The 18,955-nt window shown below is 40.5% G+C and overlaps 1 protein-coding gene across 1 annotated transcript in view; it reads right to left on the minus strand.

Annotated features, from left to right (window-relative positions):
• RFX7 (regulatory factor X7) overlaps positions 1-18,955 on the minus strand; it is a gene marked incomplete at both ends in the record, with an annotated part of 46,317 nt that overhangs the window by 4,177 nt on the left and 23,185 nt on the right. The window contains 7 exons of the mRNA XM_079540896.1: positions 31-326; positions 2,387-2,594; positions 3,152-3,236; positions 4,302-4,418; positions 11,045-11,167; positions 11,933-12,015; positions 18,867-18,900. Coding sequence (XP_079397022.1) covers positions 31-326; positions 2,387-2,594; positions 3,152-3,236; positions 4,302-4,418; positions 11,045-11,167; positions 11,933-12,015; positions 18,867-18,900 — 946 coding nt within the window. The remainder of the gene's footprint in view (positions 1-30; positions 327-2,386; positions 2,595-3,151; positions 3,237-4,301; positions 4,419-11,044; positions 11,168-11,932; positions 12,016-18,866; positions 18,901-18,955) is intronic.

The following is an 18,955-nucleotide window of genomic DNA, read 5'->3' on the forward strand; positions in this document are numbered from 1 at the left end:
GATTTCTCAAGAGAACTGCTGGAGAATTACCGGTATTGGGCTGGGGACAGCTGCCACAACAATGCCAATAGGCTGAGGAGACAGAATTGCAGGACTTCCATTAGATATACTAGTTACACCATTGGTTGTGGTGCCTTCTGTTTTCTTGGCTGGAGACTCTCCTGGCAAAGGAGACTGCAGTTTCTGTTCTTGCTGCTTCTTCTGGATCTTACGCTGCAGCTGCTGCTTGGCATCAACAGGAGATGACAGAGTTTTCACTTGTGGTTGAAAGGAATTGCTTTCAGCAGTAGGTATAAAAGCTGAGGGCTGGGGGATCCCTTTTATTCCTGAATATAAAAGAAGAAGAATTAATTATAACAACATATTCCCTGTCTGCTGTAGTGCCACATCTGTACCCAGCAGCACAGACACATGGCAGGCATTTCCACAACCATTCAGTAAACATCTCACCCATGAGAGCATCTCATACTCAGCTCTCCTCAGCGTTTCAGTTTCTTTCCACATTTGAGGCAAAGTCTCTCTCTGTTAAGCAAGTTGCATGCTAGCCGCTAAGTACTGGCATCTTGTTTCTAGTAATCCCAAACAACTTTTGTTTCAGCAAAATCTAAAACCAATGCATTTCATTTAACTGACAGTAGAGGGCAGTGGATATGTTTCAGATGAACCTTTAAAATTCATCATCTACCACGTTTTTGTTTTGCTATCTGCACTGAAAGCAGTTTTAAAATATTTCCAGAAAGCCTTTGTGTCACAAAGGAGCAGCTCTGAAAAGATGATATCTGCATCTAATGCCAGAATGGATCACATCCAGTCTGTGAACAGTGAAAGAAGAAGAGAAGTGACAAGGGAGAAAAACAATCAATCGGAACCATTTGAAGGGCAATTATTTGTGTTTAGATACCCAGTATGTGTTCAGCAACTGTCTTCTGGTAGTCCACCCTCCCAGCAGCAGCCTGCATGTACCAAGAGAGCCTGAACACTGCAACATCTCCACTTTATGCTTTCAATTCCTTCTTCACAGAGCAGTGAAATGCCCCAGTGTATTGCAATTACTGGCAAATAAGTGACCTATGTGGGCTGAATATTGAATTAAAATATTAAAAAAAAAAAAAAAAAAAAAAAAAAAAAATCCACAGCCTTACATTTGAGATTAAAAGATTTTTTTTTCCCCACAGCTAATAGACAGTGACATTGTAGTTCTTGCAATAATGAGGAATGCAAATATCTTATTTGCCACTCTAGACCATAGAACCTCTCCTGAAATGACTGCCCACAACGCACTCCAAGCCCCCCAGGGATTCACTGGAAATAACTGCCCACTTCCTGGAAGCACCAGCTTCTTCTGAAGGAGTAAAGGGAGGGAAGCCAATTTCCACATGCAATTACTGCAGGCTGTCTCCCAGGAATCGCCGGTCAGCTACTGACACTGCATAGCACACACCTTCCTGCCTTTGGTGCAGCAGATGCTGATAGGAATGGGACAGGATGGACTAGAAAACCCAAATTCTGACTGCTTACACTCACAGATTAACTCCTACTTTTCATTACCTCAGAGAACATAAGCTAGAAAACTGATTTGAACAAGAACACTCAGATTCATTTCATTAATTATTTACTTGACATAGGATTTCTTGCTTCAATTTCTCTGTTGCTAAGGTGTTTACTCAACTGTAAGCACTTCTAGAGAAGTAATTGGGTTTCCAAAGTCTTCTAAGTGACCAGACCCCAGATAACCTATGGTTCAGACTGACTGTTGTTATATCGTCACTTCAAGGCCAGTTGAGACCTCCCCTCCCTCAGGTAGTGAGCAGTTCTCAAGAAACACAATTCTGTTTTGTAAGGCATTCATACCCCCAGTCTTTAAAACAAGACTATTAATGTGAATCTAAATGGCAGCAAAAGTCTGTCAGACAGATGACAGTGACACAAAGTAAACCTCAGAGCACGAGGCTAACATCACAAAATAAACCTGAACCCACTCTTTCTTTTCACATCTCACTATGCAGACTACCAGAAGACTTTACAGCAACGTGGATGGAAATAATTGAAATGCATCTGCAAGACTCAACTGGTGTCACTGTTTAAAGTCTGCCCTGAAAAGAAATGTTACTTCAGAGATATTACTGATGCAGTCAACAAAGGACTAAGCCATCATTCCTCACTTCAGCTAACACTCATGGGAGAGGACAAGAACAACATGACCTGAACCAGGATGCATTCCCACTCAGAGCAGGGAAGACAACGTGCATCAATCCCTAATGGTCCAGGACTGCCCAGCCACCTCTCTACTCTTTCTTGCCACAGCAGGTAAGACTAAAAGAAGTCGCTCCCACTCACACTATGCTACTCCAAGGAAAGAAATTCCCACTGATTCAGAACTCATTACCTGCTGGTGCCCCTGCCATTACAGTTAAAGCTGCCATTGACTTGGTACCGATGTAGTGACTTTTGACAAGGAAACGAGCCAGTTCCAAGACTGTATCAAAAGGCTGGCTGAGCACTTTCTGGGCCCACTCACAAACAAGCCGGCAGGCTGCAGAGACAACTTCCTCATCAGCACTTTGTAGCTGTCCAGATGGCTCCGTCCCATCCAACTAAAACAAACAAAGAAAGTTACTTCAGTAATTGAACATTATTGAAGAGCAAAAACAAGAAGAATACAGAGCAAATGATGATGAGAAACATGCAAGTAATTATGTTCACGTACTTCCATGAAATTGGGAAAACAAGATCACAACATCAGCAGTCTTAAAAATGAAGCATTACTGCTTGTTTCCAAAGGTGCTTTATGGAGCTGACTTTTCCAGAAAAAAATGAGTGAAAATACTAACATCCAGAGCACCCGCAGCTGATTCTCCCTACATCCATTGTTTTATCAACTCAGCAGTCATTTACACAGGAACTGCTTCTTTCACAGGAGCTCCTCGATGTTGAATTATTATATAATATACAGTAAAACCAAAACAGAGTCAGAGTTAAAAACCATAGCATTAGCTTTCTCTATGAATCTGACAGAATCACCAAACAATAATTCAGAAGCTGAGCACTGTAACGAAAACGTTAAGAACTACACAGCTTTTCAGATTGTAAAAATAACATAATAAATGTTAATTTGTACAAACACGTACGAATAAGCAAATATATACCATACCCCATCTCCAGTTTTATGAAAGTCAAGGTTGGGCAGTGTTGGCATATGCACAAAAGCCTTCTTCCTCAGTCCACTGTAGCAATATGTGATCAAGAATTAAGGTCTACATGATTTCAGCTTAGCTGGGGATAGGGAGGTAGAGCAGTAATTCTTCCAATACTTCTCACCTGGAAACTCACCAAAAGATCTCAAATTTCGTGCCACTAGTGCTATAAAGCTGGCTTTTTTCCGCAGCATATGCTTTGACTTCTTGATTCTGGCTGCCTATTAGCTGATGGGCTCATTCATCCCAGCATGTAATCGTGTATTGCTCCACCTTAACAACACGTTTACCTACACTATGACACCATCAAATTTCTGGGTACTTCAGGCTTTCTAGTAAGTTACAGCTGAACAGGTACTATTTCTGCATGCCCTCTGGGATGGACTATTTCTCTACCACGGGTGAGAAAGAAATGAAAGAGATTTCAAGTTCAGGCACAGGCAACAAGACTGCAGTCAAGAGAGAGAGGAGGCACTTCCCATCCTAGAAGCTCTTGCTCTAAACAGTCTTTCCTATTTCAGGAGGTCTGCTCCACGCAATGAAGAAAACAGTCTCTCCCACTGGCAGGACAACTCACAGGTAAGTGCCTTCCAAGTCTGAAATCAGCTTTTTTGGCTGTTTCCCAGTTGTCCTCTACTCTCCTTCAAACCATGGATTGAGGAGGTGTAGTTTTATCAAAGATCTATAGAACTTCTTAACGATCTTTGACTTTACAGCCAACTTTTAAATCACTGGTATGCACAAGTATAATGCAATGAGAGCAGAAACATTTTGATAATTGTGAATTCTACTAATAAAGTATCAGTTACTGCATATATGTGAGGCAAGTTCTTTTACTCCAATATCCCTCTTTACTCAAATTGATACGACTCCTCGGGTTCCTCGCTGCTCTGACAATTAAGCATTAAAACCCAGAAAGACAGTATAACCTATATTTACCTTCCAACTTAACGCTATATGATTAACAATTTTTTAAGAATTTTGGGAAAGCGTCTGCACTTTTTTTATTTAACACTGCTTCTAAATTTGGCTGACAATTAAGCCATAACGGCTGATGTTCTCCAGGCAAATGCAGAAGTTACTGAGAAGTGTTCTAGCAAAGGATATTTTGATTTGCCTCTTGTGCCTAGACGACGAGCCTTCATATTCGGAAAGACATTTTTCATTATCTTTCCAAAGTCAGCAGCACTTAATGGGTGGTAGCCAAGATTGTCACAATAGCTCCTGCAACAAAGAGAAATAAAACGTGAATGGGAGCAAAGTTAATACAATAGGCCAGTCTACATCTTAGACTCCATCAAAGGTTATCAGAAGAAAACACTCAAACCCATCCATATTTAGAATCACATATAACATTAATGGAGCTATCCACAACGAACTGAATTCATTAAAAATGTATACACAGAGCTATTAATACCATAGCTTTTTGCCTTGTTCTCTACTGAGTTCAAAGACAAGTCATGTGAAGACTTAACAAGTAGTGGCACTAACTAGAGCACAGTTAAAATATACTCCATAACTTAGTCTCAAGTTTATGCTTCAATTCACTTATTTTAGGACACAATAAAGGCAGTGACATTCTCTAGCCACAAGTATGGCTCGGGTGTGGTAAGGCCTGAAGTCCTGCAGGAATATTTGGTCAGCAATTTGTCTGTGTCCAGACGAAGATTCTGCATACACAACTGCATCTTAATAGAGCTCAACTGAACTGAATTTAATGAGGCGTATCTTCCCATAGAACCAGCTTCATCTTTATAGGGCTAACAGAAACATGTACTGAGGAGTCAGTCCTCTTACTACTGTACAAGCAACTATCTGCCCACATTGAGTTGTAAGGTCTGTTTACAGGCACCCTTATTTTAACTAACAGCCCGGAATTAACAGATTTCAACTGCCTCTGCGTGTGTAGATGTGTTTATCTTCATATAACTCAGTATACCAACCTGGTAATAGGAGGAAAAAAAGGCAACAAAAGACCTCATTTTGCTAAATTCACTGTTCTAATAAAATGGGCACCATTATCGGTCTAACACTCAAAAACAGCAGCAGTTTTGTTTCAACATCTATTCATTTATTTCAATGCCCGAGATACTTAAAAAGAATATATCTCTCCTTTAGGCGGAGAACAAGGATCGTTCATCTCACTGCAACACGTGAACGTTCTTGAAAAATCACAATCATATGAAAGCAGAAGAGAAAAATGTAAACTGCTCTGGAAGGTTTATCTACATAGCAAATGCTTAAGGCTGCCCAAATATATGAACACAATTACATATTGACTTTTGTTCCAAGTGCTTTGTGGTATTTCACAGCTGTTAGCATGCTCGGGCCCAAAAACATACAGTAAAAGCACTCTCATTCAGGCTTCCAACGGTCAGAATCAGCACCATTTGCATCTAAGAAGGCCAGATGAAAGGTCTTCACTGAGAACTATAGCAGTACAGAGAGTATATTGTTTTGAGGTACTTCCTCTATATTTCCTCTAAGCAAATACTGGAGCATATCTTCTGCTTTCACCTTGGCTGCATGTAGGTATCTTCCATTTGGGAAACACCACCACAAATGTCATGATTTTGTTATGAACAGCAATGCTTACACTATTTGCTTCTAACACTACCTTACAGAGCTTGTGCACCCCTCACTCTCCCCAGCTCTGCCCAGAACAAAGGCTGCCTGCACCCCTGTACAGACAGCTGTGAGCCACAAGACAGAGAAACCCAGACTTTTGTTCCTCCCTCCAAAATGCAAAAGCAAACGCAGTGTAGTTCAGATGGTAACTTCCCCCAGCCTTCACAACAACAGTGACAGACCACAGGAAAAGGAGCTGTCAGGGGCTGTGAAAGCTCCACCCTTGGAGCATCAGAGACAAATCTGAGTGGGAAGGGTGCTTGGTAGGACTTCAAACACCAGCCCAAGGCAGGCTCAGTAAAGCAGGCTACTCAAGGCTTTTGCCCAGGCAGGTTCAGAAAACAGGTAAAAGATGTTTCATGTCACCTTTGGGCTGCCCTTCTAATATTTGATTTTCCTTATTCATAAATTATCTGAATAAGGCCCCCTGGAACACCATGAAATGTCAGTGTCAAACCCCACTTTCACTGAGGGGCTGGATCAGGTAACTCCAGAAGTCTCCTCCAACCAGTTCAAGTTTCTGTATCAGATACCAGGAAAATATGTACCCAGTATTCATTTCAGTGCATACAAGCATGCATCTGGATTCCAGATTTGTTTCTTTGAAATTAATACAAAGAAATACTTCTCCTGCTTTCCTGCACCTTCTTAGGAATTAAGTCACTGCTTCACATACAGCGGTGTCCTGGACAGGTCTCTCTGCTTTTTTTTTTTTGTTAAATCTTGCATTTCACCAAGCTCCACTGGATTTTAAGTTTCCCCTGAAAATTCCTACAAGGCAGGTCCTTGTCACTTACTGATGCTGATTACAGGCCCTGAAGTCTCAATTACCGTGGAAAGGAGGGCTCTCCAAACTCCTCTGCTGGAGTCAGCAGTATCTTTGACTGAAATTCACCAACGTCAGCAAAACAAAACCTTAATCGTGTTGGTTTGCTACCAATCAATGAACTTTAAAGTTAAAATTACTCCCTCTCCAGGAAAATAAAAAAATAAATAGTTCCTCAAGTGAAGCACATCTGTTTCAAGACAATTACTCGCTAGCAGCAATAAACATGCAGTTATATGGTCCCCTTGTATCCATATTTGCAGCTTCTGCAAGACCGTGATTTCTGAACTATTATGCATGTAATTTCAGTTTTCAGACAGATCGTTCCACATGGCCCCTCCTCCTCCTGCCTTGGCTGAGAATCCTACGTGTCCATCTGTGATCTCTCACTGACTTGAGAGCAGGAGTTTCTTCCTCCCCTGAAGCTCTTATCTCTGCCACTTGCACTCCTGCACATCACTGAGCCCAGGAGCAGCTGTGCTTATTTCAAGGGTGGGTGGGAAAGAAATCCAGGATGGGCAGTCTACAGAGCCCAGAATGACAATGGACACAACTGCCTGTGCTCCTTTGTACAGAGCTCCCCAGCACAGTATGCTGGACAAGAAAAGTCCTTTTTTTGGTAAGATTTTGAAATTAAACGTACTCTAGACATAAAATACAGTGGGAGTGCACTTAAATTAATCCTCCAAAAAGATCAACCAACTAAAAGCCAATGAAGACAATCAGACTATGCAACTCAGCTTAATTAGCATTCTGGGCAAAGAACTGGATAAAATGGTGATAACAGACTACACTGAAACAGAAGGGTCACAGCAAGTCTGTACACACAGCCATTCAAAAACAGCCTTGAATAGAAGTGGCATAATCACCTAATTCTGTAATATTTGGAGGTATCACTAAAACAAAGTGACTGGGGTGTTACAAGGAAAACGAAATGACTTGATACAAGAACAAAAAAAGGTGAAATAGTTCAAAATGCAAAACAGTGCACAAGAATTAGTGGGTGCTACTGCTGTGAGGTATGCACTCATCAACTAGAGGTGGCAAAAGATAAAATGGATCTGTTAGCCATCTTGTTATTATTTACAATATAGCCATCACAGCTGATAACAAGGAGGATGCAATTTTACAGTAAAAACAGCAGCATTATGTGAATGGAGTTTCAGTCTTGCTGTACGTACAGCCAAAATCACACACACAGTATTGTACAGACTTTACTACTCTGCTAGTTCCGAGTTCAATACAAGATAGGTGCAAAATCATTATGAGTAGTAACTAAAAGAGAATCTATTGCATGAAACAAAATAAAGATCTTTGCTTATCCAATCCACAAAAACAACTGGTTTCTAATAAACGGGTTGGAAGAAAGAACTTTAGGAAGAGGTAGGCTCTCTTTAGGCTGATGAACAAAGCTGGCACAGAAGAAAGTTCTAGAAAATCAGGTAGGATGGAAAAGACGTCTGAAAACCAAAGAAACAGAACACATCAGATTCCTAAGAGTAGTAAGAGAGCTGGGAAACTACTGCTTTTGATGGAGTTTGATCAGCCCCATCCTTTAGAAGGAGTACATAGGTAGCTGTCTATGACAGAAGACTCAAAAACACAATAGGTTCCATCCTGTTCCTATCAGGGAGCTTTATTCAATGTCAGTTAAAAGCATCTCGTGTCTTTCATTTGTTTAATCTACATAGTAATCGTACACCTACTTCCCTCTTCTGTTCTGGCTTCTGAATATTCTAACTTGTTAGCATTCTTAACACCCAGTACACATACAACCTATGCATCAGGTGGCATCAAGCAGCCCAACAGCCTACTGGCTGGATTAATGCTTTACATTAAAATGCAAGGATTAATGATTTACAGACCAGATGAAAGAGATGGAGGCTCACTCTGAGATCTCTTCATCAGTATTACGTGTATGAAGTCAATCTTTAGGACACCAAATATGGACAATATGACTTCCTTTCCTTGTGTCACTTGCAGCAGCAGCAATGTGGGTAGACCCAGGTGCTTACTCAAGACTCAAAATATCATTTTGTGGAAAAACAAGCATTTTTTTCTGTGTAATCTTAATTCTCTAAACTCAACTAACTCCACATCTGGGAGCTTCCAGAAGGGTGTTCACTAATAGGAAAGATGACAAAGATACCCAAGTAAAACTGACTTAGAAGAAAATGCTGAAAAGATTTTGTGGGAAGCAGTACCTATTCTCTGCAGACTATATAACATGGTAAGCAGCTCATCATGAGTCCCCATAATATTTTCCAGATGGTATTCCCCATCACTCCCAAAGGAAGCTGGCAGAAGTACCACACATGTCCAACAGAAACACAGCATCTTACAGCACAGCATATCATAGTGCCAACAAGAGAGGTGAAACACCTTTCATTTACCTCCTTCCTGAAATTCAGTTGCAAGTTTTCAACCTTCCCATGGGCTTATGATGCATTTCTCATTTATTTTACCCCTTTCAAGAAGTCAATGTACCCATTCACTTTTACTTAGAGATGTGAAACTGCAGTTAAAGAGTAAGGAAACAGAAAGAAGGATCATTGTATTGAACTAGTTCAGAGACAAAGGGCTAATGAAATATGAAGAAGTTGGAAATGCTACTGACACTTGTCAATGCTTGATACATAGAGAAGAAGCTTCTATTTTTCCTCTCTTCATAGAAATAAACACAAAAGTAATGGAGAAGATCAGTATTTTTCTAACATCAATTTTGTTCAAAATTTACAGCAGGACTTGAGATGCTGTTATGATGCAGCAATCTTTTGAAGCCTTGCAACTTTGGTTTATGTATCCAGAATGTGAGCTCATGCAACATCTATATTTGCACAGGGAGGAGAGAAACTGTAAATAATAAATAAGACAGAAGTAAAATTTGAGAGGACTTAACATCCCTAGATAAAAAAAATGATTTATCAAAACTAACTCATCTATTTATGTGCCTTGTTCTCCTCTTCCCACAGCAAAGCTATTCTTCCTTTGGTGTGCACAAGAATAGCTCATAAATACACTCACAGAAACAGAATTTTTAAAAATGGAACAGATGCTTTCAAAGGAGAACAGATTCCAAACATTTGATATTTCCCTGAATATTTGCTTACCACCCTTATTTTGTCAGGAAAAAAAACCCACAGTACACAAATACTCGATACAGCTATATACAAAAGCCATCCAAATTTCACTCTAAAAATCTGTAGACGATAATTTTCCTGGGCATCTGCAGCTTGGCACAACATGGAAGCCAAGCAGACAATGAATTATTAAATAAGAAATATATTTAAGAATAACGCTTCCATTTCTCTCCTGCACAGCAGCTGCCGCTGTTGCTGAGTCTGTGTGAGCAGCTCCTGCTCGGGGATTGGCTGCCCTGACACATCTGTGCTATTGGCCACGTTTCCGGGCTGCGTCACTATTCAAGTCAATAGTGAGATTTCAGAAATAGGTGTGTGCATGTTTATCAACCCCAGGCAAGCTAATGCCATCGTGCTTCTGCTCAGTCAGAAGACAGACAAAAACAACCTCCACCAGAGAGAGTTAATTGAGGTATTCGCATAATGCAACGCTGCAACAGCAGCTAAGGGCTGAATCCTGCAGGCACTTGTGAGGAGAAGGGAGTCAGCTCCTTGCAAATTATTGTCATCATCTAGATTATGGAATTATTCATACTAGATCACAGATCTGTTATTCATCTTCAGGCATTTGGGATTTTTTCCCCTGTGGGGAATATTCTCTAAATGAATTCAAATCCAACTTCCATCAAGCATCTCGCTCTCCCTTGCTTCTAATTGCTTTCTCATTACACGGTAGCTTTGAGACTTGACAAAACAGACTCACAGTGGCCTTGGTTACTGTTTTCATGCATATTCAGAAATATTGTGTGTCTGTAGAAATCAGGTTTGCTGCAGTAAGTCCAGGACTTGCACATTATTCTGGAGAGAAGGGTACGACTGGCTAGATCTTACAACCAAAAATCCCCCTTTCCACTAGGAACAATTCAGCTCTTTATCCTCATTAAGACAGTCACTTACATATATGTGTACGTATAATTGGACTAAAATGTACTGTAAAATAGCAACTGGTGCTTTTTCCCTGTGCCACTCTGCTCAGAAAGTACAACACACACTCATACAGAAGTTTTCTTGTTAAGGAATACTTGCCTGTTTATTTCAGCACAGGTAATGCACAATTTGAACAGCACAGTTAGCAGCAGAAAAACTGCATACACCTCACTGCAGCTAGTATGCTCTTAGTTACACAGGTACTGAAGGCCTTGTTCTTCCATGTGCACTTGTAAACGTACAGCAAAGGAGCACCTTAGTGCCAGTGTAACAGAACGACTTACAACTTGCTAAAGCCATATGTATGAACTCAGTTTAGGAACACTCACTTGTACTCATCATAAACCTCCTGTTTGGGAAGGGATGTCTCGGGGTGCTCTTCCAAGGTATTCCGTATCCAAGAGAAGGCGTGCATCTGCTGCGCACGGCTGGACGACATGGAGATCTGATCACTATTGAAAGAAGAAACAGCTCTGATGAAGGTTTACTCTGTAGTTCCTCCTCCGTTACAACTGCCTGCTTACACAAGCAGAGAAGTGCCAGAGACAACAAGAGTCAGAACCTCACTACTCAGCTATCCTGTAAGGCTTTGGAAGGAATACCTCCCTTCTGCCTGTATGATTTAACAAAATAACTCCAGACTCTCTTTCATGACTGATAAACAGCTACACACAGAGAGTGCTGAGCTACAGTGCACCTGTCTCCTCTCTTACATTGTTTCTGCTGACCTCAAAGGTTTTCCCCATTAAGTCTGCTAACTGCTTTTTGCACATACTCAGCAAACAGAGTGCTTCCTGTAGGCATGTGCCTGTCTATAATAACCACCCTACTGGGAACAGATACAAATTTTATGATGTTATTATCTTCAGGTTGATTTTCTAAGTCTTCCTTTAATCAAACAAATGCAATAAGAAATACCACTTGTTCTTTTCCCCACCATCCTATATTATCACTTCCTATCTGAAATGTGGAGGAACGATCACACACCGCAAAATACACCCTTCAATGGGCGCCTCATTTTAGGATGTTTATACTTACAAGATATTCAAGAAGTCAAGATTGAAAAATGTGAGGTCTTCAGCAAAAAATAAATTCTTAACATTTGCTAAGGACAGCTTACACTACCAAACACACCATATAAATGCCTGCCCAGTACGTAAGTGCACAGAAAGTTGACAGTACTAGCTGCTCACCTTTACACACAGCCACATACCTACCTTTTGTCTCCATTGTTGGGACCCGAAGGCAGCTGAAGGTAGAGGTAGAGTTTCTCTAAGTCTGTAAACTTCTCAACTTCTTGCTGGATAACAAAGGTATTTTGGTTAAAAACAAAAGGAGGTGAGGAAAAAAACCAAACAAACAGTAAAAGTGGAGCTTGACAGTTAACAACCGTTATCCAGCACTGTATTCCAAAAGAATGCAATTTCAAACCTGAAGGCTAGTACTTATGTGAAAAAAAAACATTACTGTAAGAAGTGTGGGTCTAGAACTATGATATTCCATTTCCACACCACTGCATGCTAGAAAATAATGGTCCACAATACCAGCTCTACAACAGTGTTGCAAAACTCATGCAACAAAAGCAAAACTTAGAGGAACTACAGTAACAGAACACTTCTGTAACCCTCCTGCAACCTGAAACCTTTCCCTACCTTTTCAGAACACATATGAAGCCCTTTTGAGAATACAGCATCAAAAAACAGCTACACTATAACAATGTAGGACATCAGGCCTGATCCTGTGACACACAGCACTCTATCAACAGTTGTGCTGCAAAATTCAACTAAGATTTTTCAACACATACATTATTTTCTTCCTTCAGATATCAATTACTGCAGAGTTACTGAAGAGAAGCCATTTGGTTACCACGAATCCCCATGATGCTCAACTCCCCCTGCAGAGAAGGCAGCTGAGGGTCAGACACCATAGGGAGTTACAGCTGGTGCTTGCCTTGGGTCATTTAAGATCAGCCTTAGGACCCTGAAATAGCCAGCCTGCCCAGCGGCACTGGGTGTTAAGCCATGCAGTAAGGAGTAAATGGGTTCTCTCTCAGGAGATGCTGCAGAATCAACACGTGATGTGTTGCACCACCAGTACAGAGGTTAAAATGTTGAGAGGAACCTTTAAGTCCACCTTGTTCCAATGCTCCTCCCAGGGGCAAGGATACCCCCCACTACATCAGGTTACCCAAACTTTGTTGCTTTCAGTTCAAAATGGCAAACGCCAGAGAAGCACAACAAAGGACACGGTTCAGGGGAGATCAGAGCTAAATCCATGCATCCACGTAAAACAAACATAACACCCTGATGACTCTGGAGCAGAGGTGAAAAATGGTTTCTTTCTTCCAAACTGAATGTGCTACACTGCAACATAAAGGGCAGTTTTGTCCTTTCATCAGAAAATGCAGTAGTTGTCTCAGTGCCCACTGAAGCAACTTCTCCTGTCTCCCACCAGAAGGAAGGGGCTACACACAAGCTCTGTGTAAGCTGCACGGGTACAGCAATACAGGCCCTGTTCTGACAAGCCCCTGGTTCAAACAAGATCCACTATTTATGTGGATAGAAGAAATCTGGCTGGGATTGTTTTAGCAGTCTTTTTCAAACTGTGCCAGCAAATCGACAACTCATCAGCAAAATCACATCCCAAGAGCTAAGGCAGCTGAGGACTTTGGCTTTCTCACTATTCTCAGCAGAGCAAGGCAGACAGTAACACTGTCCCACTGGTTTTTCCTCAAGCTCCCTCTTCTCCACAGGCAGCACTTCCTGTACAACTCCTCCAGCTTTCAGCAATGGCAACATAAAGTCCTGGGGAGACAGGACCTTCTATGGAATGGGGAAAACACAGCCGGATTCAGAGGAAGCTCATGGAGGTAATCCTACCTGGGCGATAATTAGATGAACCTAAGCTTATTAGATGTGACCAAATCTATTTAGAGAAAACCATCTCAAAGCTGAAGAAGTTGCACCAAAGGGATGGAATGCAACAGCACAAGTTAGGAAACAGTTTCCAGTTAAAAACTTCTAAGCTTCCCATTCTGTTCAGGCTGTTTTCTTGGAACGTTTCTAGAACTCTCAAAACTTCTTTTACAACCTTGGTAAGGACAACTTCCTCTCGAACCTCAGCTGAGATCCACCAGTTCTAAGTGGCAAGGCTCCAGAGAGTTCTGTAGTAACTGCTACTGTGACTGCTCCGAGTATCAAAACTTTCCCATTTCTTAATGCAATCAGAAAGCATTTGGGCAAGCAGAGGAACATTTCAGCCATCCTACTGACTAAGAATCTCTGACCTGGGGGGAAGATTCATTCATCCTGAACTTCTTGTCTCGTGTTGAGTTTATATGAAAATGAATAAAAATAAAGCACAATACAATACAAAATATACTACGAAAATAGGTCAGTGTCACGTTTGGCAGAAATAGTAATTGTGCATTATGTGGAATGGAGTGGAAAAGAGTCAGAGCATTAGAAAGAAGACTGCGGCGCTGGCATCATCTTGGACAAACTCCCCTTTGTGTAGGCACTTAGAGTTTATGCTATGGTACTCTTACAACACACACAGAATGTAAAATGTCTGGGGAATCTTTGTCGACAACTGAAAAGGATCTAAGTAAACTTTTGGCTTGAAGTTACCTGACCTTCATTGACTGGTTCTAATCAAATCAGATGAAGAACATCTAATTCTCCAAAAGTTATTTATAAACCATACTTCTTGGAGCTGCATGAGAAAGATGCACAGGGGTTGCGTGACTGAGGTGTGAAGCCACCACAAAGCACCACTCTGCTATTCTTGGCCTTCACGCATTATATTTATCTCCTGTAATTGGAACCACATCAAAGAAGGAAGATTCAGTGAAGATGGGGAGCAAACAGCATTCTTAATTATTTTTACAATTTGGCTTCATCTTAACCAAAAAATACATCGAATATTCAAAATATCTTACTGATTATAGACAGAAAAACTAAGGTCAGAAAAACTAGAAACTTCAAGTCACAGACAAAATCCTTTCAGTAACATACAAAACAACACAAGTCTCTGGAATTTGTCTTTGTTTTGATAGTCACCAAGGATGGACAAATCCACCAAATAAATGCACAAAACATGTAGCAAATAAACTAGAGATCTGCCTATGTTTGTGCATCAGCAGGCATATAGATCTGGTCCAACTGATTCAGTCCTTCAGCTGCCTAAGAATGATATGGAATAAGGACCTCTGGGAATGGAAAAGTCTGTTCCTAGCAGACTTCTTGCATGAGTAAACAAGCTATACAACAACTGGGTTATAATTCACCTTTTAAAATTGTATTTCACATCTAGTTCCATTGTGACAGTAAACACTAACATTTTCCACGGCACAAAAAAAAAAAAAAAAAAAAAAAAAGATCAGTTTACCACTGAATGCAGTTAAGAAATTCATTTGTGACACAGACAGAAATACAAATTAACCATATTTGTGCTTCAACTGGAGAACCTGATTTCAGCTTGAGTCTCCAGAATCACTCAATACTGCTTAAGGATTCCTGACCTTGATGGAATGGGTATTTCTATCTGGGTATCTGCAATTGCTGATCTGGCAGATCAGAAATGTTACTGAATGTTCATCTGAAGTCATCAAAATGAATTACCATGGGAAACCCCGGATTATTTGGTTTTGTTTTTTTTTTTTCCCCTGGATTTTTTTTTTTTTTTTTTTTTTTTTTTTAAAGAAGAAAAGATTTAGTTGGACCAAATTTAACATAACACAGCAGAACACCACAGTAAGTAACAATTAGCAGTTACAATTCTTGAACGCTGAAAAACATCATTCAAATTTCCTATTGCTACAACGGAAGTAGAATTACAGTTATTTCTGTCCTTGAGTTCCAATAAAGATGAGTTGAAGGCTGGGGCACTGCCGCAAGCATTCTAAAGTACTACTATTTTAGAGATCATGGACTGATCTCAAAATTCCCTATTTTGTGCATTTCCATGTAACTATATTCTAAGTAAAAAAGGTAATGCAACCTGCATCTACTGGCAGACCGGTTCTAAGACTTGTCTTATTTCAAAAGAACAAACATCTATTATTTAACAACCAGACTAAGAATAGCAGATTAGTCAAGCAATCATCTCCCCACTGTGCAAAGAGAGAAACAAGAAGCAAAGGTTAAATAATTTGCTCAAGGTCAAAGGCTTTGCTGAAAATACGATCAAGACAAAATAGCAAATAGTTGAAACGGAACCTATTTTTCTAAAGAGCTGCTAATAAACACATTTGGTATGCTTTCTCTGAACAGAAGCCGAAACATATTTCAGGTGCTAAATATTCCAAACAAGCCCTAAAAATACATGGCAGCCTCGTACTGACAGCCGCCAAGTACCTCTGCCAAAGCTGCATACAGCTTCTGCCCAATTCCTGAAGGGCCAAAAAGTGACAAGCTGCCACCTTCTCTGCAGTGGGACTGAAGCAGGCTGCTCGAGCAGCAGTTGCACACATTGCTGCCTCCTGCACTGGAATTGTTCAGGCCATCAGCAGCTTTGGCTTTCACAGCCATTGATCCAGCAAACTCTCATCATCAGTGCCGATCTCTTTTCAGAGGACTAAGGAAAGAAACCTTAGCCTAATTGCTAAGGAATTACGTGGGGCATACCATTCTTTAAATCAGGTTCAAGAGTTCACTTCGTATGTGGCAACAAATGCAATAAGTCAAGTCATAAGAGACTTCCAGACATGTTTACTACAGTTAAAAGGATGTTACAATAAATTTTTAATGGCTGTTTACACCATAATTCTTGCTAATTACCTCTTTTTTGGGGATTGCACAGCATACGATGTTCTTATGATCTTCCAGAAGCTGACAGCATGTCACAGAATGTAAAGGGTGCAGTATAACATGAAAAGGCAGATAACTTTGGTCTCTTGTATGAATAAAATTGGCAGTTCTGGTGCGAAAAGTTACACTTTTTTCTGTACTGCTCTGATGCTAGCTACCGCCACAACAGAGACCATTACCCTCACCTTTCCTTCTTCCTTTTTCCTCTCTTTCTTCCCATCTTCTGCTGTATTAGGCAGCCAATGTCCTAAGGAAGATTTGTGTGCTGCTTTGGCACACTGTGGCTGTGTAGCTTAAAGGCTTTACGCCATCATCAGTAGCTTTCCAATAACGTTGAAAGCTGGTCCCAAATTTCCTTTTTACAGTAATAAACAAATAAATACGAGTCAAGGGATGGGCATTGTTGGTTTATATTATGTGAGAATGATTCAGAGGCCCTGAAAGGATTCCGATCTGAACCAAACCTAAGGAAGTGCATTTAGAGGAGGTGTTCTGAGCCCACAGCCTGGGGCCCAGACCCTGTAAGCAACCTGGTACTGGCCAGCTCTGAACACCCTGCTCCTCTGAACACTTCTGCACTTTGACAAAGCCATACATGCTTCACCACAGAGGCAACCTGCCCACCTGCCTCACGCAGACAACAGGCCTGCAAGGAAGCCCCAAATAATTTACAGCTATATAGTCACAGCCTTTTAGATTAACATACTTCCACGTTCTGTCTTGCAGCTCACAGCTTTCCAAAAGCATGTTAAATGCAACAACCATATTGGAAGGATTCAACTTCATTTTTAGTTCTTCAAACTATTCTGATCTTAGATTTTGCTTTCCCCAGTGACCTGACCAGCATCAGACCTACCTCTGCCGCCTCAGAGTGGCCTTCCCACGTTGATAGGACTACTTGAAACTCATCAGCAAGAATAGTTCTCAAGTAATTTCATTCTCTTAAAACAGATCTCAAAGAAGCAGCTGTCAGATACTGCTACTGTCTTATTCCTTCTCTGATGCTACTTAAGAACTTATCCACACTTATTTTTTACAGCAGAAAAAGCCAGTGTTAAAGCGTTTTACAAGTGCGATTTGCCCTTTTGCAACTGAAGACTCATGTACAAAAGATTTTATATTCACCTGTCCACAGATGCCACTGAGGAATAAATAGGACAAAAATGACATTTTAGATCACACATTCAGATGGATGCATCCAAGAATTCTTTTAAGAATACGTAAAACTGGGTCCAAAGCTGCAATATAACAACGAAGCTTACTTTAAACTTCTCACCATGATACTTAAGACGAAATTTTAAGGTTACAGAATTCAGTGCTATCTGAACTAGCCTGTGACAACATGACTTTAAGGAATGTTCTTATTTAGCTCAGCCGCACAGCTGAACAGATTCTACATGATAGTATCCAGATGGCTGTCTATGTCATCTTTTTATCTCACCCGCTGGTACTTATGGATGAAATGCCAAAGGTAGACTTCAGAATAAGCAGTCCTTTCCAGTCTTGAGATTTATGAACTCAGACTCTGATTTAAGGTAAGTTGCAACCTGCTCCCTATTAAATACAAGCAAATCCCTTGAGTTTGTCCTAGATATTTGCTTCCCAGAAATAATCTCTCAAAACCATCTAGATCTTGTTATTTAAATGCACAAAGGACAGATACATTTATGTATTTCAAGGTCTTCCCTTTTTAAAAAACAAAAAAACAGCCCAAACTGTACATCTGTACTAACAAGACCTGTAGCATGACTCTTTTCTGGGCAAGTATCAAAGATGGTGGTTAGAGGTTAAGATTTAAACAGATGAGCCAACCAATCTGCCAATTATTATACCAGCAAGGTTTTCACAGCCTAGGACATTAGTCTGCCACATTTTGAGTAAACATGCAGCTCAAAACAGTTAATTCCTTAAAACGTAGTACTGGCCATGAATTGACTATTGCACGGAACCCACGAGAGCAACAATCATTAACAGCCCAAAGAGGAGCAATGGAACATGATGGCACAGTTAACTTCTTGCAGACACTGATCCATGAAACGCAATCTTGCATTTAACAAAATCCCATTTTGCAAAAGCAGTAAGGCACCCTTCTAAGTCACATCTGTACTGACAGCCCCTACAAAGGGAAATCACAGCCATTGGTGCCAGTACTAGGAGGTCAATACTTCCCCAGGAAAGGAACACCAAACATACATGATGCATTATTTTGAACACATTTAGTGGTAGTACCCTAAAGGTACTGTCAAGGAACAGCTTGATAATAGCTGTCAGTCTCTGGAGTTATCTATTTTGGTCTTACAGTTTTATTAAATATTAAAAAGTATTCAGGAGTTGTACTTACCAAAATGCAGTCCACTTTAGATTGTACAGTTTTGCTAGACGTAAGGGAAGAAAGAGAGAACAAATCTTGAATTAATCTAAACAGTTATT

This window comes from Tetrao urogallus (assembly GCF_951394365.1).
Source record: "Tetrao urogallus genome assembly, chromosome: 11".
Lineage (NCBI taxonomy): Eukaryota > Metazoa > Chordata > Aves > Galliformes > Phasianidae > Tetrao > Tetrao urogallus.